The sequence below is a fragment of the Vipera berus genome (assembly GCF_964194415.1).
Source record: "Vipera berus genome assembly, chromosome: 2".
Lineage (NCBI taxonomy): Eukaryota > Metazoa > Chordata > Lepidosauria > Squamata > Viperidae > Vipera > Vipera berus.
In genome coordinates, this window is record NC_138203.1 from 63,735,214 (window position 1) to 63,750,264 (window position 15,051).

At 40.8% G+C, this 15,051-nt stretch overlaps 1 protein-coding gene and 1 long non-coding RNA gene across 4 annotated transcripts in view; one reads left to right on the top strand and one right to left on the bottom strand.

Annotated features, from left to right (window-relative positions):
* The window catches only part of LOC308661039, a 40,198-nt gene that overhangs the window by 19,567 nt on the left and 5,580 nt on the right, over positions 1 to 15,051 (top strand). The window lies entirely within an intron of this gene.
* The window catches only part of DAPK1 (death associated protein kinase 1), an 82,623-nt gene continuing 78,224 nt past the window's right edge, over positions 10,653 to 15,051 (bottom strand). For all 3 annotated transcript variants that reach the window (XM_081315743.1, XM_081315744.1, XM_081315742.1), the window contains one exon: positions 10,653 to 13,004. In XM_081315743.1, the coding sequence (XP_081171869.1) occupies positions 11,772 to 13,004 (1,233 nt within the window). In that variant the 3' untranslated portion in view covers positions 10,653 to 11,771. The remainder of the gene's footprint in view (positions 13,005 to 15,051) is intronic.

A 15,051-nucleotide genomic window follows, 5' to 3' on the forward strand; every position in this document is an offset into this window, starting at 1 on the left:
CCTCAAACCCAAACTTAAGCTCATGGTAGAGCTACAAGGAGTTGCATGTAAGATGGAATTGGACTCTGGCTCTGCAGTCTCAATCATTTCTCAAGACACGTTTAACTTTGTGTGTAGGCCCAGTAACAATTGGGCCAAACTAAGACCCTCAGATATAATCCTAACGGATTTTCAAAACACGCATGTTAAAGTTAAGGGAGAAGCCACCTTGTTGGTTAGGTTTAAAGGGTTTTTGGGGCACCTGGATGTAATAGTAGTAGGGGGCCAGAGAATGAGTCTCATTGGACTCGATTGGTTTGATGCCTTAGGTATTCAGATTATTGGCATAAACCGGACACAAACTGCAGACCTCATGTCAGTGTGCAAGGAATATGCGGATGTTTTTGATTCAACCCTTGGAACATACACAGGCCCGCCTATCTCATTTAAGCTTGATCCCAACGTAGTTCCAATCAGGGTTAAACCTCGTAGGGTCCCCTTTGCCCTAAAACATAAAATTGATTCTGAAATTGATAAGCTTGTAGAGCAGGGCGTGTTACAGCCTGTTGATGGTGGGGAGTGGGAAACTCCTATAGTCACCCCACTTAAAGCCAACGGGGAAGTTCGCATTTGCGCTGACTATAAATGCACACTAAATAAAGCCCTCAAGCAACACGCTTATCCGGTCCCAGTGGTCAACCATATTTTAGCCTCCTTGCAAGGGGGTACTATTTTTGCTAAACTTGATTTAGCACAGGCCTATCAGCAATTGCTGGTTGATGAGGCCACAGCCGCGGCTCAGATGATTGTGACTCACAGGGGGGCTTTCAAAGTTAAACGCTTACAGTTTGGAGTCAGTGTTGCACCAGGTATTTTTCAGGGAATCATGGAGCGTACACTCAAGGGTATTCAGGGCGTCTGCCCTTATTTTGATGATGTTCTTATTGCAGGGGAATCCCCAGAAGTGTTGGCCAGTAGGCTCAAGGCTTTGTTGCAGAGGCTTCGCGAAGCAGGCCTCAAATTAAAAAAGAACAAGTGTAGTATTGGGGTTTCTTCAACAGAATTCCTGGGTTTCTGAATTGATGCTAATGGCATTCACCCTGCTGATTCTAAAGTGAAGGCCATTAAAATGGTTCCTAGGCCCAAATCCAAAGGAGAGCTACAAGCATTCTTGGGCCTCCTAAACTTCTATCACACATTTCTACCTCATAAGGCTGCAATAGCAGAGCCCCTCCACAGATTGCTGGATAAGAAAGCTCCATGGAAATGGACTAACTTACATGAAAAAGTTTCCAGGAATTAAAAGCACTATTGTCAGAAAAGTCCACTGATTGTTGGGGGCAATTAAGCTGACTTTGTAATAATGCCGCTTGGGGGGTGTATGAAAGCCCTAATAAGCAGGCATATACATAGAATGAAGGCTACTGCTAAGCTTGTAAGCCGCCCTGAGTCTTCGGAGAAGGGCGGGATATAAATGGAATTAAAATAAAAAATAAATAAAATAAACCTGTATGTCTTGCATGTGATGCATCTCCCTATGGCGTGGGGGCAGTTTTAAGTCACATAGAAAAAAATGGGAAACAGGTTCCAATAGTGTTTTACTCAAGGACATTGTCTTCTGCTGAGCGCAACTATGCTCAGATTGACAAAGAGGCCCTAGCCATCATTGCTGGAATAAAAAAATTCCATGACTATTTATATGGTAGGGATTTCATGGTCTACACTGACCACAAACCTCTGTTGGGACTTTTCACAATGGACAAACAAACCCCCCACATACTATCTCCAAGAATGTTGAGATGGTCTATCTTCCTATCTGCGCACGCACCTCCTCCCGAACGGACAATGGCGCCGCGTTTGGAAAGCTGCCAGATCCCCCGCAACCTCCAGGTGAAAATCCTCCATTTTCCCTCTCACAGCCCTCCCTTAAAAATTCCGTTCCCAGCGAGGCCCCGGGCTTTTAAAAGCCAACAGGGCCCGGCCGCTGTAGGCGAGGACCAGCTTCCTGGCTCGCTCCCTCTCTTTTCTGCAGGCATTATTTGCTCGAAAGTGTTTAAGTTTATTGCTCAAATGATGTTTCTAATTAGCGCTTCGGACCGGGTCCCTCTATTTTTGAGGGAGGGGAGAGGGAGGAGAAACTTATTGTAAAAAAAAAATAGAGGGAAAAGACTCCATGGGAAGCAATTCCTGCTTTACAAAAGCCACTAGTGCCGAGAACTCCGTTCGGGCGGAGGTGCGCGCGCACCTCTCCAAAGGGGAGACCTGTCGCCGCGCAGGTGTCTTCCATGTTTTTTGCGCATGCGCAAAATGTTTTTTGTGCATGCGCATGTGTGGACGCACACGCGCACACTTTTTGCGGCTCCCACTTTTTTGTTTGTGTGATGGAACCGGTTCTGAGTGGCTCTTTTCCTTTTTCCGGTTGCCGACCCCTGGTCATGGGAATCTGTGGGTTCCTGGTCAAATCACCAAGGCATCAGGACCCCTATCTTATGAAGTGGGCGTGGAGGGAGGGCGAGTTGTCAGATGACACATTGATCAGCTCAGGAAACGATTTCCAGAACGGCCACTAAGCGAGGACTGCGTCATAAGTCCCTCCCGAGGTCCTCAAATTTGCGGCCAAGCCAGCCCTCACATGGACTACCAGGACTTTTCCTTCTTAACTGAGGTGGAACCAGAGAGAGAACTGGGGAGCTCTGCAGTGCAACATGGACCCCCTGAAGGAGCAAGCCAACAGAACTTCAGCAACCGCTGTGCCTACTCTGCCGATCAGTCTGACTCTGGGGTGGGCCAACCTGGTGAGGCCAACCAGAGTGCATCGAATCCCCTTGACTCAGGAGCACAAAGGGGCACAAGTCTACCCAGCCCACTGGGTAAGCTGGTAGACCACAAAGTGATGGGAACTCCGAGACATTCCTCTAGGGCACACAAGCCTCCTTCATATCTTGCAGATTACATTGTAAAATAAAGAGCTATATATTGTTGTAAAACCTGTTGCCACTAGACTACAGAAACTAGTGCTATGTTGTAACTGTCTATTACTGCAAATGGAAGCCTGATCATTGAGACGTTGTTTAATCTCATTGTAACCTACATTGTTTTTTTTATTTTTATTATTATCACTTTACTTTTGTGCGTTTGAATAATGAGTCTTGACAATTGTTGAGACTAATTGGTGTCATAGTCTGATCTAAGAGGGGAGGGGTGTTATGTACTGGGCTCTTGTGAAACACCACGTGGGTTGCTGGAGCAGCTAACGACTCTCCAGCAACCCAGACTTTAAGTCTCCTGTGCTGCAATTGGCTATCTCCAGGCGGCAATGGTTGATTCAAGCCTATTGGCTGCCACCTAGGGGCTAGACTGTATATTGCAGCTTGTTGCAGGCATTTCCCCAGTACAGTTCCAACACGAAATAAACAATGAGTTATCCTGTACTCAGCTTCGCGTCTTCATTCCTGCACCAAAGAACCCGCTATTTAACAATGTGTTTTTTCTTGCCTGTAATAATCCGGGTACTTCTTTGTGCATTACACATAACATTTAACAATTGGCAATGTTAATGGTAGAGGGTGTGGGATAGCCCTCCCTTAGAATAATTAGCCTACAGTCAGCGTGACCAGGTGTTGATGGGCATCGTTAACTAAGCCATTCAGACAGCTTGCTGGGGGTAAGATAGTTAGGAAACACATTGAACATGCTAAATTGTAGGTCATACAGGTAGTCCTCGACTTACGACAACAATTGAGCCCAAAATTTATGTTACTAAATGAAACATTTGTTAAGTGAGTTTTGCCCCATTTCACCATCTTTCCTGCCACAATTGTTAATTGAATCATTGCAGTTGTTAAGTTAGTAACCTGGTTGTTAAGTGAATCTGGTTTCCCCATTGACTTTGCTTGTCAGAAGGTTACAAAAGATGATCACGTAACCCTAGGACACCGCAACCGTCATAAATATGAATCAGTTGCCAGGTGTCTGAATTTTGATCACATGAGCATGGAGAAGTTGCAATAGTCATAAATGTGAAAAATGGGTCATGTCACTTTTTTCAATGCTGTTGTAACTTTGAATGGTCACTAAATGAATAAGTCGAGGGCTATCTGTATTTAAAACTATTCCAATCTTTGTCTCCAAAGTCTTTTATTTTCACATTGCTGGATCAGCTAAAAGTGGCAAAGTATTATTTCTCATATGTCAAAAGATTCTGTCTGTATATTCTGATATTTATTAAAAGTGAATAAGTATTTGAGTATAGGTCTTACCCTTTTCTGCTCAGACTGCATAGAATTTCTTCCTTGTTTTTCTTTCTGACTTCTCCCTACTAATTTGCTTTAATTTTATGATGGCCTTTAATATAATGGGCATGAATTTGTTAATGTATTTATATTCTAAATTTTGTCTCTGAAGGAATTTTGATGGACTGGATCGGTTTAGCAGCTTTACTGTATTGAAGCTGGGAGGCTTTTAGAACCTGGGAAAATATTTAGCAGGCTTAAGTTTGAAATTTCAACAAATACAGATTGTATCCTATCTCCCTGAATTGAGAAATGCTTTAACATTTGTTATCACTTAGCAGTGTTAAAAAATGGGATTAGATGGTAGTATTGCACTTGGATTGTAAACATTTTTGAAGTCAAAATTTAAATTCTCTTGGATTCCATTAAATACTTAGATGGCATTTAAATAGCCAGAAATTTGGAGTTGGCTATGCAGATAAGATTATATAGAATCTTCGACAAAAGCAAGGCTCAGATTGACCGTATTTAGTCTTTATGTTGCAACATACTCTCTTCAGTGATTCAGCAGAGTGCAAGGGCACAATAATTCACATAGGATGCAAATTAAATGACACAACATGAGGAAATAAGGAAATCAATACACTGACAGCAAATCCAGTCATATGTCAGAATTCAATTGCTCAACAAATTTTCCTAGGAACACACTTTTGAGGAGTCTTGTGGCAGAGGTTTTTAAAGGAGAATATGGGATTATTAAATGAGAATACCAATTTACTGGCAGAAGTCACTATTTGCTGACACAAGATTATGGAAGGTGGATAGCAGGATATTATACTGAGATGACCAACTGTTATTATTTAATTTTGCTCAATTGTGTGCAAAGGTTGTGGTATCACTGGTGAGATCTCATGTTTCAATAAATCCCTAAGTTTGCAATGATAGCGAATATCTGTAGCTCAGGTGTAGGATGAGGGCGAAGGTTCATTCTCCGAGCTTGTGGGTTGTTTTCCGAACATTTTGTTACCAGGCAAAGTAACATCTTTAGCAGAGTTTACGGGATGTCTATGTCAGTGCTCTTCTGTTTATAAAGGCTTCGGGTGTGGGTGTGTCAAGTGAGGATCTAGTGATGGGTCAGGTCATGGGTCACTGACACCAAACAGCATCAGTTCAATTGGAGCAACACAAAAATAATTGGCCACACTACCACTGGCCATGCTTGGAGTTCATCAAAGTCTGGCATTCCACAAGCAATTCCATCTACATTGACCTATAACCAGCTTACGAACCCCTCTGAATCCAAATCAACCGCACAGCCAGAGACAGCACCGACCCTCAACCAACCCAAGCAAGGCCCCTCCCCCCACCAGTTCACCTTCCAATGACCCTGATCTGATGTAACCTCCCCATCACAAGCCTCTCACTGATGACTCACACCTGACCCATCACCAGACCCTCACTTGACGCACCCACACCTGAAGCCCTTATCAACAGAAGAGCACTGACACAGACATCCCCTAAACTCCACTGAAGATATTACCTAGCCTGGTAATGAAACGTTTGGAAACCAACCCACAAGCTCAGAGAATGAACCTTCACCCTCAAATCCCCGTCAAGAGAAGTTGACGCAACCTTCGCATGATACACTTAAACACGTTTCAGATTTGAGTTCATATTTCCTATGTGTATGTAGTTGCTTACAGAATTCAGAATACGGCAGATGGAAAAATTAAGTCAATATTTTCTAACACGTTCTCTGGAGGAAGTAATAGTTCATGGGAAATGGATGCTGCTTAATCTTTCTATTCTAGCTTTTGATTTTTTTCCCTTTTTTCAGGACTCTTCCAGAGCAGATCTGTTCTTACGACTCTCTGTGTATATAGTGTGTCTGTGATCTCCCCCAGGATTTTCAGTAATATTTAAGTCTGTGAAGGTCATTTCAAAAGCCTTTTTCCCCTCTATAAATACATTACGATTGGTTTGAAAATACAGTCAGGTCCAGAAATATTGGGACATCAACACAATTCTAACATCTTTGGCTCTATACACCACCACAATGAATTTGAAATGAAACAAACACAATGTGCTTTAACTGCAGACTGTCAGCTTTAATTTGAGGGTATTTACATCCAACTCAGGTGAACGGTGTAGGAATTACAACAGTTGGCATATGTGCCTCCCACTTGGTAAGGGACCAATAGTAATGGGACAATTGGCTTCTCAGCTGTTCCATGGCCAGGTATGTGATATTCCCTCATTACCCCAATTACAATGTGCAGATAAAAGGCCCAGAGTTCATTTCAAGTGTGCTATTTGCATTTGGAATCTGTTGCTGTCAACTCTCAAGATGAGATCCAAAGAGCTGTCACTATCAGTGAAGCAAGCCATCATTAGGCTGAAGAAACAAAACAAACCCATCAGAGAGATAGCAAGAACATTAGGCGTGGCCAAAACAACTGTTTGGAACATTCTCAAAAAGAAGGAACGCACCGGTGAGCTCAGCAACACCAAAAGACCCAGGAGACCACGGAAAACAACTGTGGTGGATGACCGAAGAATTCTTTCCCTGGTGAAGAAAACACCCTTCACAACAGTTGGCCAGATCAAGAACACTCTCCAGGAGGTAGGTGTATGTGTGTCAAAGTCAACAGTCAAGAGAAGACTTCACCAGAGTGAATACAGAGGGTTCACCACAAGATGTAAACCATTGGTGAGCCTCAAAAACAGGAAGGCCAGATTAGAGTTTGCCAAACGACATCTAAAAAAGCCTTCACAGTTCTGGAACAACATACTATGGACAGATGAGACCAAGATCAACTTGTACCAGAGTGATGGGAAGAGAAGAGTATGGAGAAGGAAAGGAACTGCTCATGATCCTAAGCATACCACCTCATCAATGAAGCGTGGTGGTAGTGTCATGGCGTGGGCATGTATGGCTGCCAATGGAACTGGTTCTCTTGTATCTATTGATGATGTGACTGCTGACAAAAGCAGCAGGATGAAGTCTGACGTGTTTCGGGCAATATTATCTGCTCACATTCAGCCAAATGCTGCAGAACTCATTGGACAGCGCTTCACAGTGCAGATGGACAATGACCCAAAGCATACTGCAAAAGCAACCAAAGAGTTTATGAAGGGACAGAAGTGGAATGTTATGCAATGGCCAAGTCAATCACCTGACCTGAATCCCATTGAGCATGCATTTCACTTGCTGAAGACAAAACTGAAGGGAAAATGCCCCAAGAACAAGCAGGAACTGAAGATAGTTGCAGTAGGGGCCTGGCAGAGCATCACCAGGGATGAAACCCAGCATCTGGTGATGTCTATGTGTTCCAGACTTCAGGCTGTGATTGTCTGCAAAGGATTTGCAACCAAGTATTAAAAAGGGAAAGTTTGATTTATGATTATTATTCTGTCCCATTACTATTGGTCCCTTACCAAGTGGGAGGCACATATGCCAACTGTTGTAATTCCTACACCGTTCACCTGAGTTGGATGTAAATACCCTCAAATTAAAGCTGACAGTCTGCAGTTAAAGCACATTGTGTTTGTTTCATTCCAAATCCATTGTGGTGATGTATAGAGCCAAAGATGTTAGAATTGTGTCGATGTCCCAATATTTCTGGACCTGACTGTATGTCCCAGACACCATGTCCCCCTGAACTCTAAGCTTTTAAAATTTCAACCTCCCACCCTGAACACAATTGAAAATGAGAACAAAATCTCAAACATATGGTATATTCAAGGAGACCTAAGAATAATTCTGAGGTAGAATTATTATGCAAGAAGAAAAACATTTCCCAAAACAACAACCATAACTTGCCACAGGAAACATTTTGCAAGCAGTTCTTTCTGCCAAGTAGGTATTATGAAGTACTGAAAGGATGTTCAAATCCTTTCCTACGCAGTTTATATGCAAAATCTATAAACAACTGCAGATAGATAATATACATTCAAATCTGGAGCACAATGGGATACTTAACTCTGTACCATGTAGAAACTGTGTTAGCTTCCATTCACTTGAGGATTCATAGAAATATACAATTTGTGCATACAACTATAGTAGGGTTGAAATCTAATGAAGTCTTTTACACTGTATCATATCTTTCCTTCAAGGAGCCCAGAAAAGGATTTTGCATTACAATCTCAACCTCTCATTCTCATCCAGCAGTTAAAAAGGTGAAAACATTATTAAGCTCCAAATAAGCAAGGTAGATTTAGAGGGATAGACACTTATAACAAAGATTTTCTTATGAAGCACATTCAGTATGAATTATATTAATTTACAATAGTGAATCAGGTCTTCAAATTTTCTGAATTTAAAAAAAATCTACAAATGGGTGCTTTGGACTCTTGTGTCCTATCCCCTGGTCATACTTCTCTTCCATGTGATTAGGTTGCTAAAATGTCACAGTGTGCAAAAACATTGCACATTACACCATGAAAACTCTGAACAGTACAAACAAACTGCTATATCAACAAAATCAGCTCCCTGTACTCATTTTCCTTTTGGGGCATTTTTCAAAGTCAGTCGGGAAATCTAAATCTGAAATTTCATTTTCAGTCATGCTCTTGTTTCCTGAGAGGGCATTCTAAAGAAATGCATGGATTTCCAGAAAACATTGCAGACTACAGGAACCATTGGCGCTTCAGTTGGAGATACAGACCACACAGACTCATCCCCAACAGCCTGTGCCTGTCTTCAACAGTGAAGGGACACAGGGCAGAAGACATCCTGGAGCCAAGAAGCTCCACACAGATTTGCACTACTCAGGTGACCCTGAGGACACAGGGAAACCTCCAAACTGCTTCAACAACTCTTTTAAAGAATGCAAATGACCAGCTGTCTGCAAGGAATATAAATCCATCCATTCCCCACCATCCAGTCAGAGCTGAAGCAGCTTCTTGGATGAGAAGCGAAATGTCTTCAAACAAAAACAAGAAAGTCCAGTTGCCTCCTGAAAAAGCATCTTTGGAACAACCATGACCTGGATGACAGAATCTCCATAGACATTCTAAAGAAAGTTAACTTGCAAATCTGAACCTATTAATATAATTAATTTCCATTAAAAATAACAGATACTAGGAGGACACCATCAGACTTGCAAGTTCTTTTGAACCAGGGAACTCTTTTTAATTTGTCAAGATATAATGTTTTGAATTGGTATTGAGCTACATCCAATCCCACATAGCCTTTCAGACCTCTCTGCCAGAAGCAGTTCATATCAACATTTTTCAAACTATTGCTTCCCCACAGATGTGGGGAATTAGGGTCTAATTCTAACCAACACAGCTGGTTGATTCAACCTCTCTTAAGGTCATCAGATGGAGATTTGAGTCCCTGCTGAAATTATCCTATGGAGAAGAATCATTATCTAAAAATACTGTATTTTATAAATAACATTTTAGTTGCTACTTCTACTTTAAAACCATGAGTTCAAGACAGATTTTGTCCCTTACCAATTCTGATAAAGTAGTATGACATATTAGAGCTAGGCAAAGCATTTAAAAGAAGTGCATTAAAAGTATTAAAGCATCTGTGTGACTTCCATCATGGCTGTGAAGGTTGTTCTCAGTTGTCTGGATGCACGTGCTAGGGCTGCCTTCAACGCCATTGTGTAAACATTCCACAGGCTTCAATCATGGATGTGTAAGATGCAAATGAATGCAAATCAAAATACTCTTGTAAAACAATGAAATGCACTGAAAATAAATTGGAAGTTGAAACCTGGAGATTCCATCCTAAGTAATCTTACCAACAGACATAGTTTAAAAAGGGAAGTTACAGAGCAACCATTTTTACAGCATATAACTTTTGTTGAAATTCATCACAGTCTTATGACCAAGATTCAGTCACACACACTTTTTAGATTTTAGCATCATTTGTACAGAATTATGCTATAACATTAGCAATCTACATTATTCACTGCTTCAAACTGTAGAATCATCATATCAGAAAGGAAATTAACACAGACCTTCGCCAAAAATTCTATTTCCCCAAGAAGTCATTTCCTTTTCACACATTCTCAAAGTGATTAGTTAGCAAAACAAAACCTTCAAAAACATATTTGGACACTTTTATTTTTGTACTTTCCCACGTCATTCTGTGAATATCCAAATCATGATCAGAAAAATAGCCTTAATACTATTATTACTAAATACTATTTCTCATCTAGTTGACATATTACAAGATTGCTGATTGCATATTTATGCATTAAAATACATGCTATGCTTTGGGTAAAATTTTATACTTAATTCTGTCCAGTCCTGTCATAGAAAATTGTGATACATGAAATGGTTTCTTGGAATGAAACTTTGTAGCTGATGTTGGCTAGAAAGTTAAAATCAAGAGCTAACTGTTTTGCATGTCCATAAACCAAATAATTAATGTAATTAATGATATGAATGCAAATAGGAAATGAAGAATGATGAAAAAGTTGCAACAGGCAACAATTTATTTGTAAAAAAACTTTTAAAATTGTACTACAACAAAGATTAAGGAAAAACAGTATTAATATATACATATATTATATATGTATATACACATAATATATAGTGTACCTTTAAAATTACATGCTTTTCAGAAAAGAAGAAAGTCATTTTCCCTCATAGTAATTTTAAGCTCTTGCTTTCTTTAATAAAAACAAAATGAAATTAAACGTTCAAGTATAAGAAATAAGCACACTAGTATCTGAAAGTGGAAAACCATTTGCTTTGCACAAATGATCAGTGTTAAATACAGAGTAAGTTATAGTTAGCTAACACTTGTATATGTGCCTTGGTGAACTTTACACTTGTGTAAAATCTTTACCTGAGATATGTAGAAATAATGGAAGGTGCAAGTTCATGGAGTTCAAAAGTTTTCATTCCACTTCAACGGAAATAAACATTTATAATGTCTTACATATTTCTACCCTCATGATAGTCTACATGAGAGCTCTTCAGTGGAACAGATTTCATGTTACCAAGTATCTTATGCTTTATGACACACAAAGGCAACAACCACTTGCAACAACCAGCATGCAGACATGAAATAGAGGTAGCATTGTCTTACAGCTTCCACAGGAACAACTTGATTTTAACCACATGAGTCTTCCGCAAAAGGCACTCACTTCTTCATTTCTAAGCATGGTATTCAAATTCAAACCAATTAGCATTGTTTGGCTAGCTATGTTTTTAAAATAAACAAGGGGAAAAAGAGAGTGTGTAAGAAATGTAGCTTAATTATTGTGCAGTCTTCAGTACAAGGAAGGATGGTGTGTTAAAATGACCAGCTATTGAAGAATTAAACAGTTAAACCAATAGAATTCAAAAAAGTACAATAATCATTAAAAAGCAGATTGCAAAATAGCTGAAATTATACTAGCCTTTTATAACCAAAGTAAGAGCAATGTGTCACTTAAAAAGCAATGTTTCAGGGTTTTAGTCACTTAAAAAGCAATGTGAAGGAACAGAGACAACTCATTACAGTAATATACAGAACTTATAAATACCAAAAAGATTGCCATCCTGAACCCTTTCACATTAGCTGAAATTAGAAAAAGTTCCACATTATTACTTTTATCGAGAGACGACTGAACTAATTGAATTATAAGATGTCCCACTATTACAGCTTGAAGCATAGGCTTCCTGACCATTTGCATCGAAACTGACTCTGAACACAGAAGATGCTTTCAATAAAAAGTCAGCTGCATCTCTGCGGCCCAGTTCCCTCAGCTTAGACATCAGAATACCCACAGTACTTTCAGGGGCATTTCCCCATTCCTGGAGAAGGGAATAGGATGGACTCGAGACATAGTCATTGGAACTCCCGTTATTTATATTATGCTTTGCGACCAGATCAGGGAGGCCCAAGTTCATTGCAAGAAGGCACCAATCCTTGCCCATAGGATCAGGTGGATCCAAAAGTCGGCTCAATTTCCTCCTTGTAAGTAGATTCAAATCTGATACATGGATATCCATTCCTAAACTTCCTTGTGAGTAAACATCAAGACACCCAAAGCACAATATGCTGCTAAAACTTTCTTTGTAACCACCCATGGTATTAGTCAAGGAGGTCTCTTTTTGACTTTGTGCGCGGAAAAAATCTCTTGGCTGGTAAATCATGACTGGCTCATGATGTTCCCTCAGCTGCTGAGGACTGAGATAATGTTTGATTGTCAACAGCCCTGGCAATGTGGTGGCTATCAAATTATCAATGGTACTGCATACAGAATCCAGGAATAAGCAGCATTTAATCTTCTCCATTTCCAAGCCTCTAACTTGAACCTCGATACCCTGACCATTGTTGACAAGCAGTACAAGAAGTTCAGCTCCACGGTTCATAATCTTTGATCCATTGACCCACAAACGTATATCTGCATCTCCCTCTGTGCTTTGTTGATGAATCCATCTACACAGATTCACTTGAACTTTATGAAAAATTCCACAAGGAAGTGGGGTTAGATGTTCCACAGGAACAATTCTAACACCACCATAAATCATAACTTCATCTTCTTCATCAGCCCAAGACCTATGGAGGCTATCAGTTTTAATCAAGGCTGGAATATCAATCATTGTTCCACTGCTGATATCTCTGGCACAGATGTCCATGGCATCCAAGACTTGTATAAGTTCTTCTACATCACTGTCTGGTATAAGGCGCTGGATATCTTCTATTGTATATCGACCTCTGTAGTGGTGGAGGGCTTTAGGATTCTCTATAGACAAAAGTCTTCCAAGGACATTTGAACATAGCCAGCGAGGATCCAGCAGAACAACATCTTGGACTGTCTCACTCTGCATGATGTTGATCTGTTTAGAAAGATAAAAGTCACATTCACATAATTACATATACACGAGAAAGGACAAGATCTACATGAGAGTCCTCAGGGTTTCTCAACCAGAGCTTTGACTGTAAAAAGCTAGGCTTGTGTTCAGATACCTATGATAGGTAGCCATTTGTGTACAAATGCGTATAATCCTATTCACCCTAATGCTAACCTTAACCCTAAGTAGGACTCAGTTTATAAGACTGAACGTAGAAAAAAACTAGAAAAAGATTGTTTTGTTCTACACCATGTTTTCTTCACAATTTATTCAAGACTTTATGTATTTATTGGTGACAAATACCGTATTTTTCGGACCATAAGACGCACTTTTTCCCCAAAAAAGTGGGGAAACGAGGGCGCGTCTTATGGTCAGAAGGTGATCCGTATGGCCAGCCCCAACCTCCGCAAGTGGAAAGCAAGGGAGATTGCCAGGAGCACGAATCGGCACGTGCCGAGAAATGCTGATCTTGCACTCCTGCAATCTCCCTCGCTCGGTTTCAGCTTCCCTTGCTACAAGAGAAAGCAGGCTGAAACGGAGCGAGGGAGATTGCCAGGAACGCGAATCGGCCGATCTCGCGCTCCTGCAATCTCCCTCGCTCCGTTTCAGCCTGCTTTCTCTTGTAGCAAGGGAAGCTGAAACCAAGCGAGGGAGATTGCAGGAGCACGAGATTGGCCAATTCATGTTCCTGGCAATCTCCCTCGCTCCGTTTCAGCTTGCTTTCTGCAAGAGAAAGCCGGGCCGCAGGGCCGCCTCCATGGGTACTGCTCTAACGCAGAGAGGGAAGGACAAAGAGGGAGGAAGGAAGGAAGGAAAGAAGGGACAATGGGAGAGGGAGGGAGAGAAAGAGAGAGGGAGAGAAAGAGGGAGAGAGAGAAGGAGAAAGAAAGAGGGAGGGAGAGAAAGAGGGAGAGAGAGAAGGAGAAAGAAAGTGAAATAGAGAGAGAGAAAGAGGGAGAAATAGAGGGAAAGAGAAAAAGAGGGAGAGAAAGAGGGAGAGGGAGAGAAAGGGAGAGAGAAAGAGGGAGAGAGAGGAGAGAAAAAGAAAGAGGGAGGGGGAGAGAAAGAGAAGGAGAGAGAGAAATTAAATTAGTAACATGATTGTTAAGTGAATCTGGTTTCCCCACTAACTTTGCTTGTCAGAAGGTTGCAAAAGGCGATCACATGACCCTGGAACAATGTGACCATCATAAATAAGAATCGATTGCCAAGCATCCGAATGTAAATCACATGAACCTGGGGATGCTGCAACGGTCATAAGTGTGAAAAATAGTCATAAGTCACTTTTTTCAGTGCCGTCGTAACTTTGAACAGTCACTAAGTGAATTGTTGTAAGTCGAGGACTACCTGTACTATCATTTTTTTCCCTTTTTTTGGGGGGGGGTGTCAAGTTTTTGACACCTTGCTGGGCGACTGGTGGTACTCGGACATTCCCTTGTCCTAAATGTGGTACAATGGATGAAAAGGTTGAAAAACCCTGTTTTAGTATACATGGTACTATTTGATTCAGAATATATTTTTTTCTTGTTTTCCTGCTCTAAAAACTGGGTGCGTCTTATGGTCAGGGTGCGCCTTATGGTCCGAAAATATGGTACATTCCTCATGTAATTTCTAGCATGTAAGAGAAAAAACCCCCTAACTTTAATATCCTAGTTAACAACCATGTTTATGCCAATTGTAAAAATGATTATAAAACTGAGACAAGTCATTAGTGACCTGCTTAATGACTTATGACCAAAATTCTATGCTCAATTGTGGTCATTAAGTGAGGACTACCTGTAAATCTATTTTTCTTAACCACTAGGCTGCCATAAATCTTCTTTTCACATGCAATGACCCTATTCAATGCAATATGAATTTCTCTAGTTCCAAATTCAGTCATAGTCTTCAATATTACATTGAACTTTACAACAAGAAGAAGCAAGTTAAGCTGTTTCTATCTTTTAAAAACACCAGTTGGCATAAAGGCAGTTTCTCTTTGTGCTGCAGCAGGAAGTAGGTCCTGCTTGGTTTCTCTACTGTGTGCTTTGTG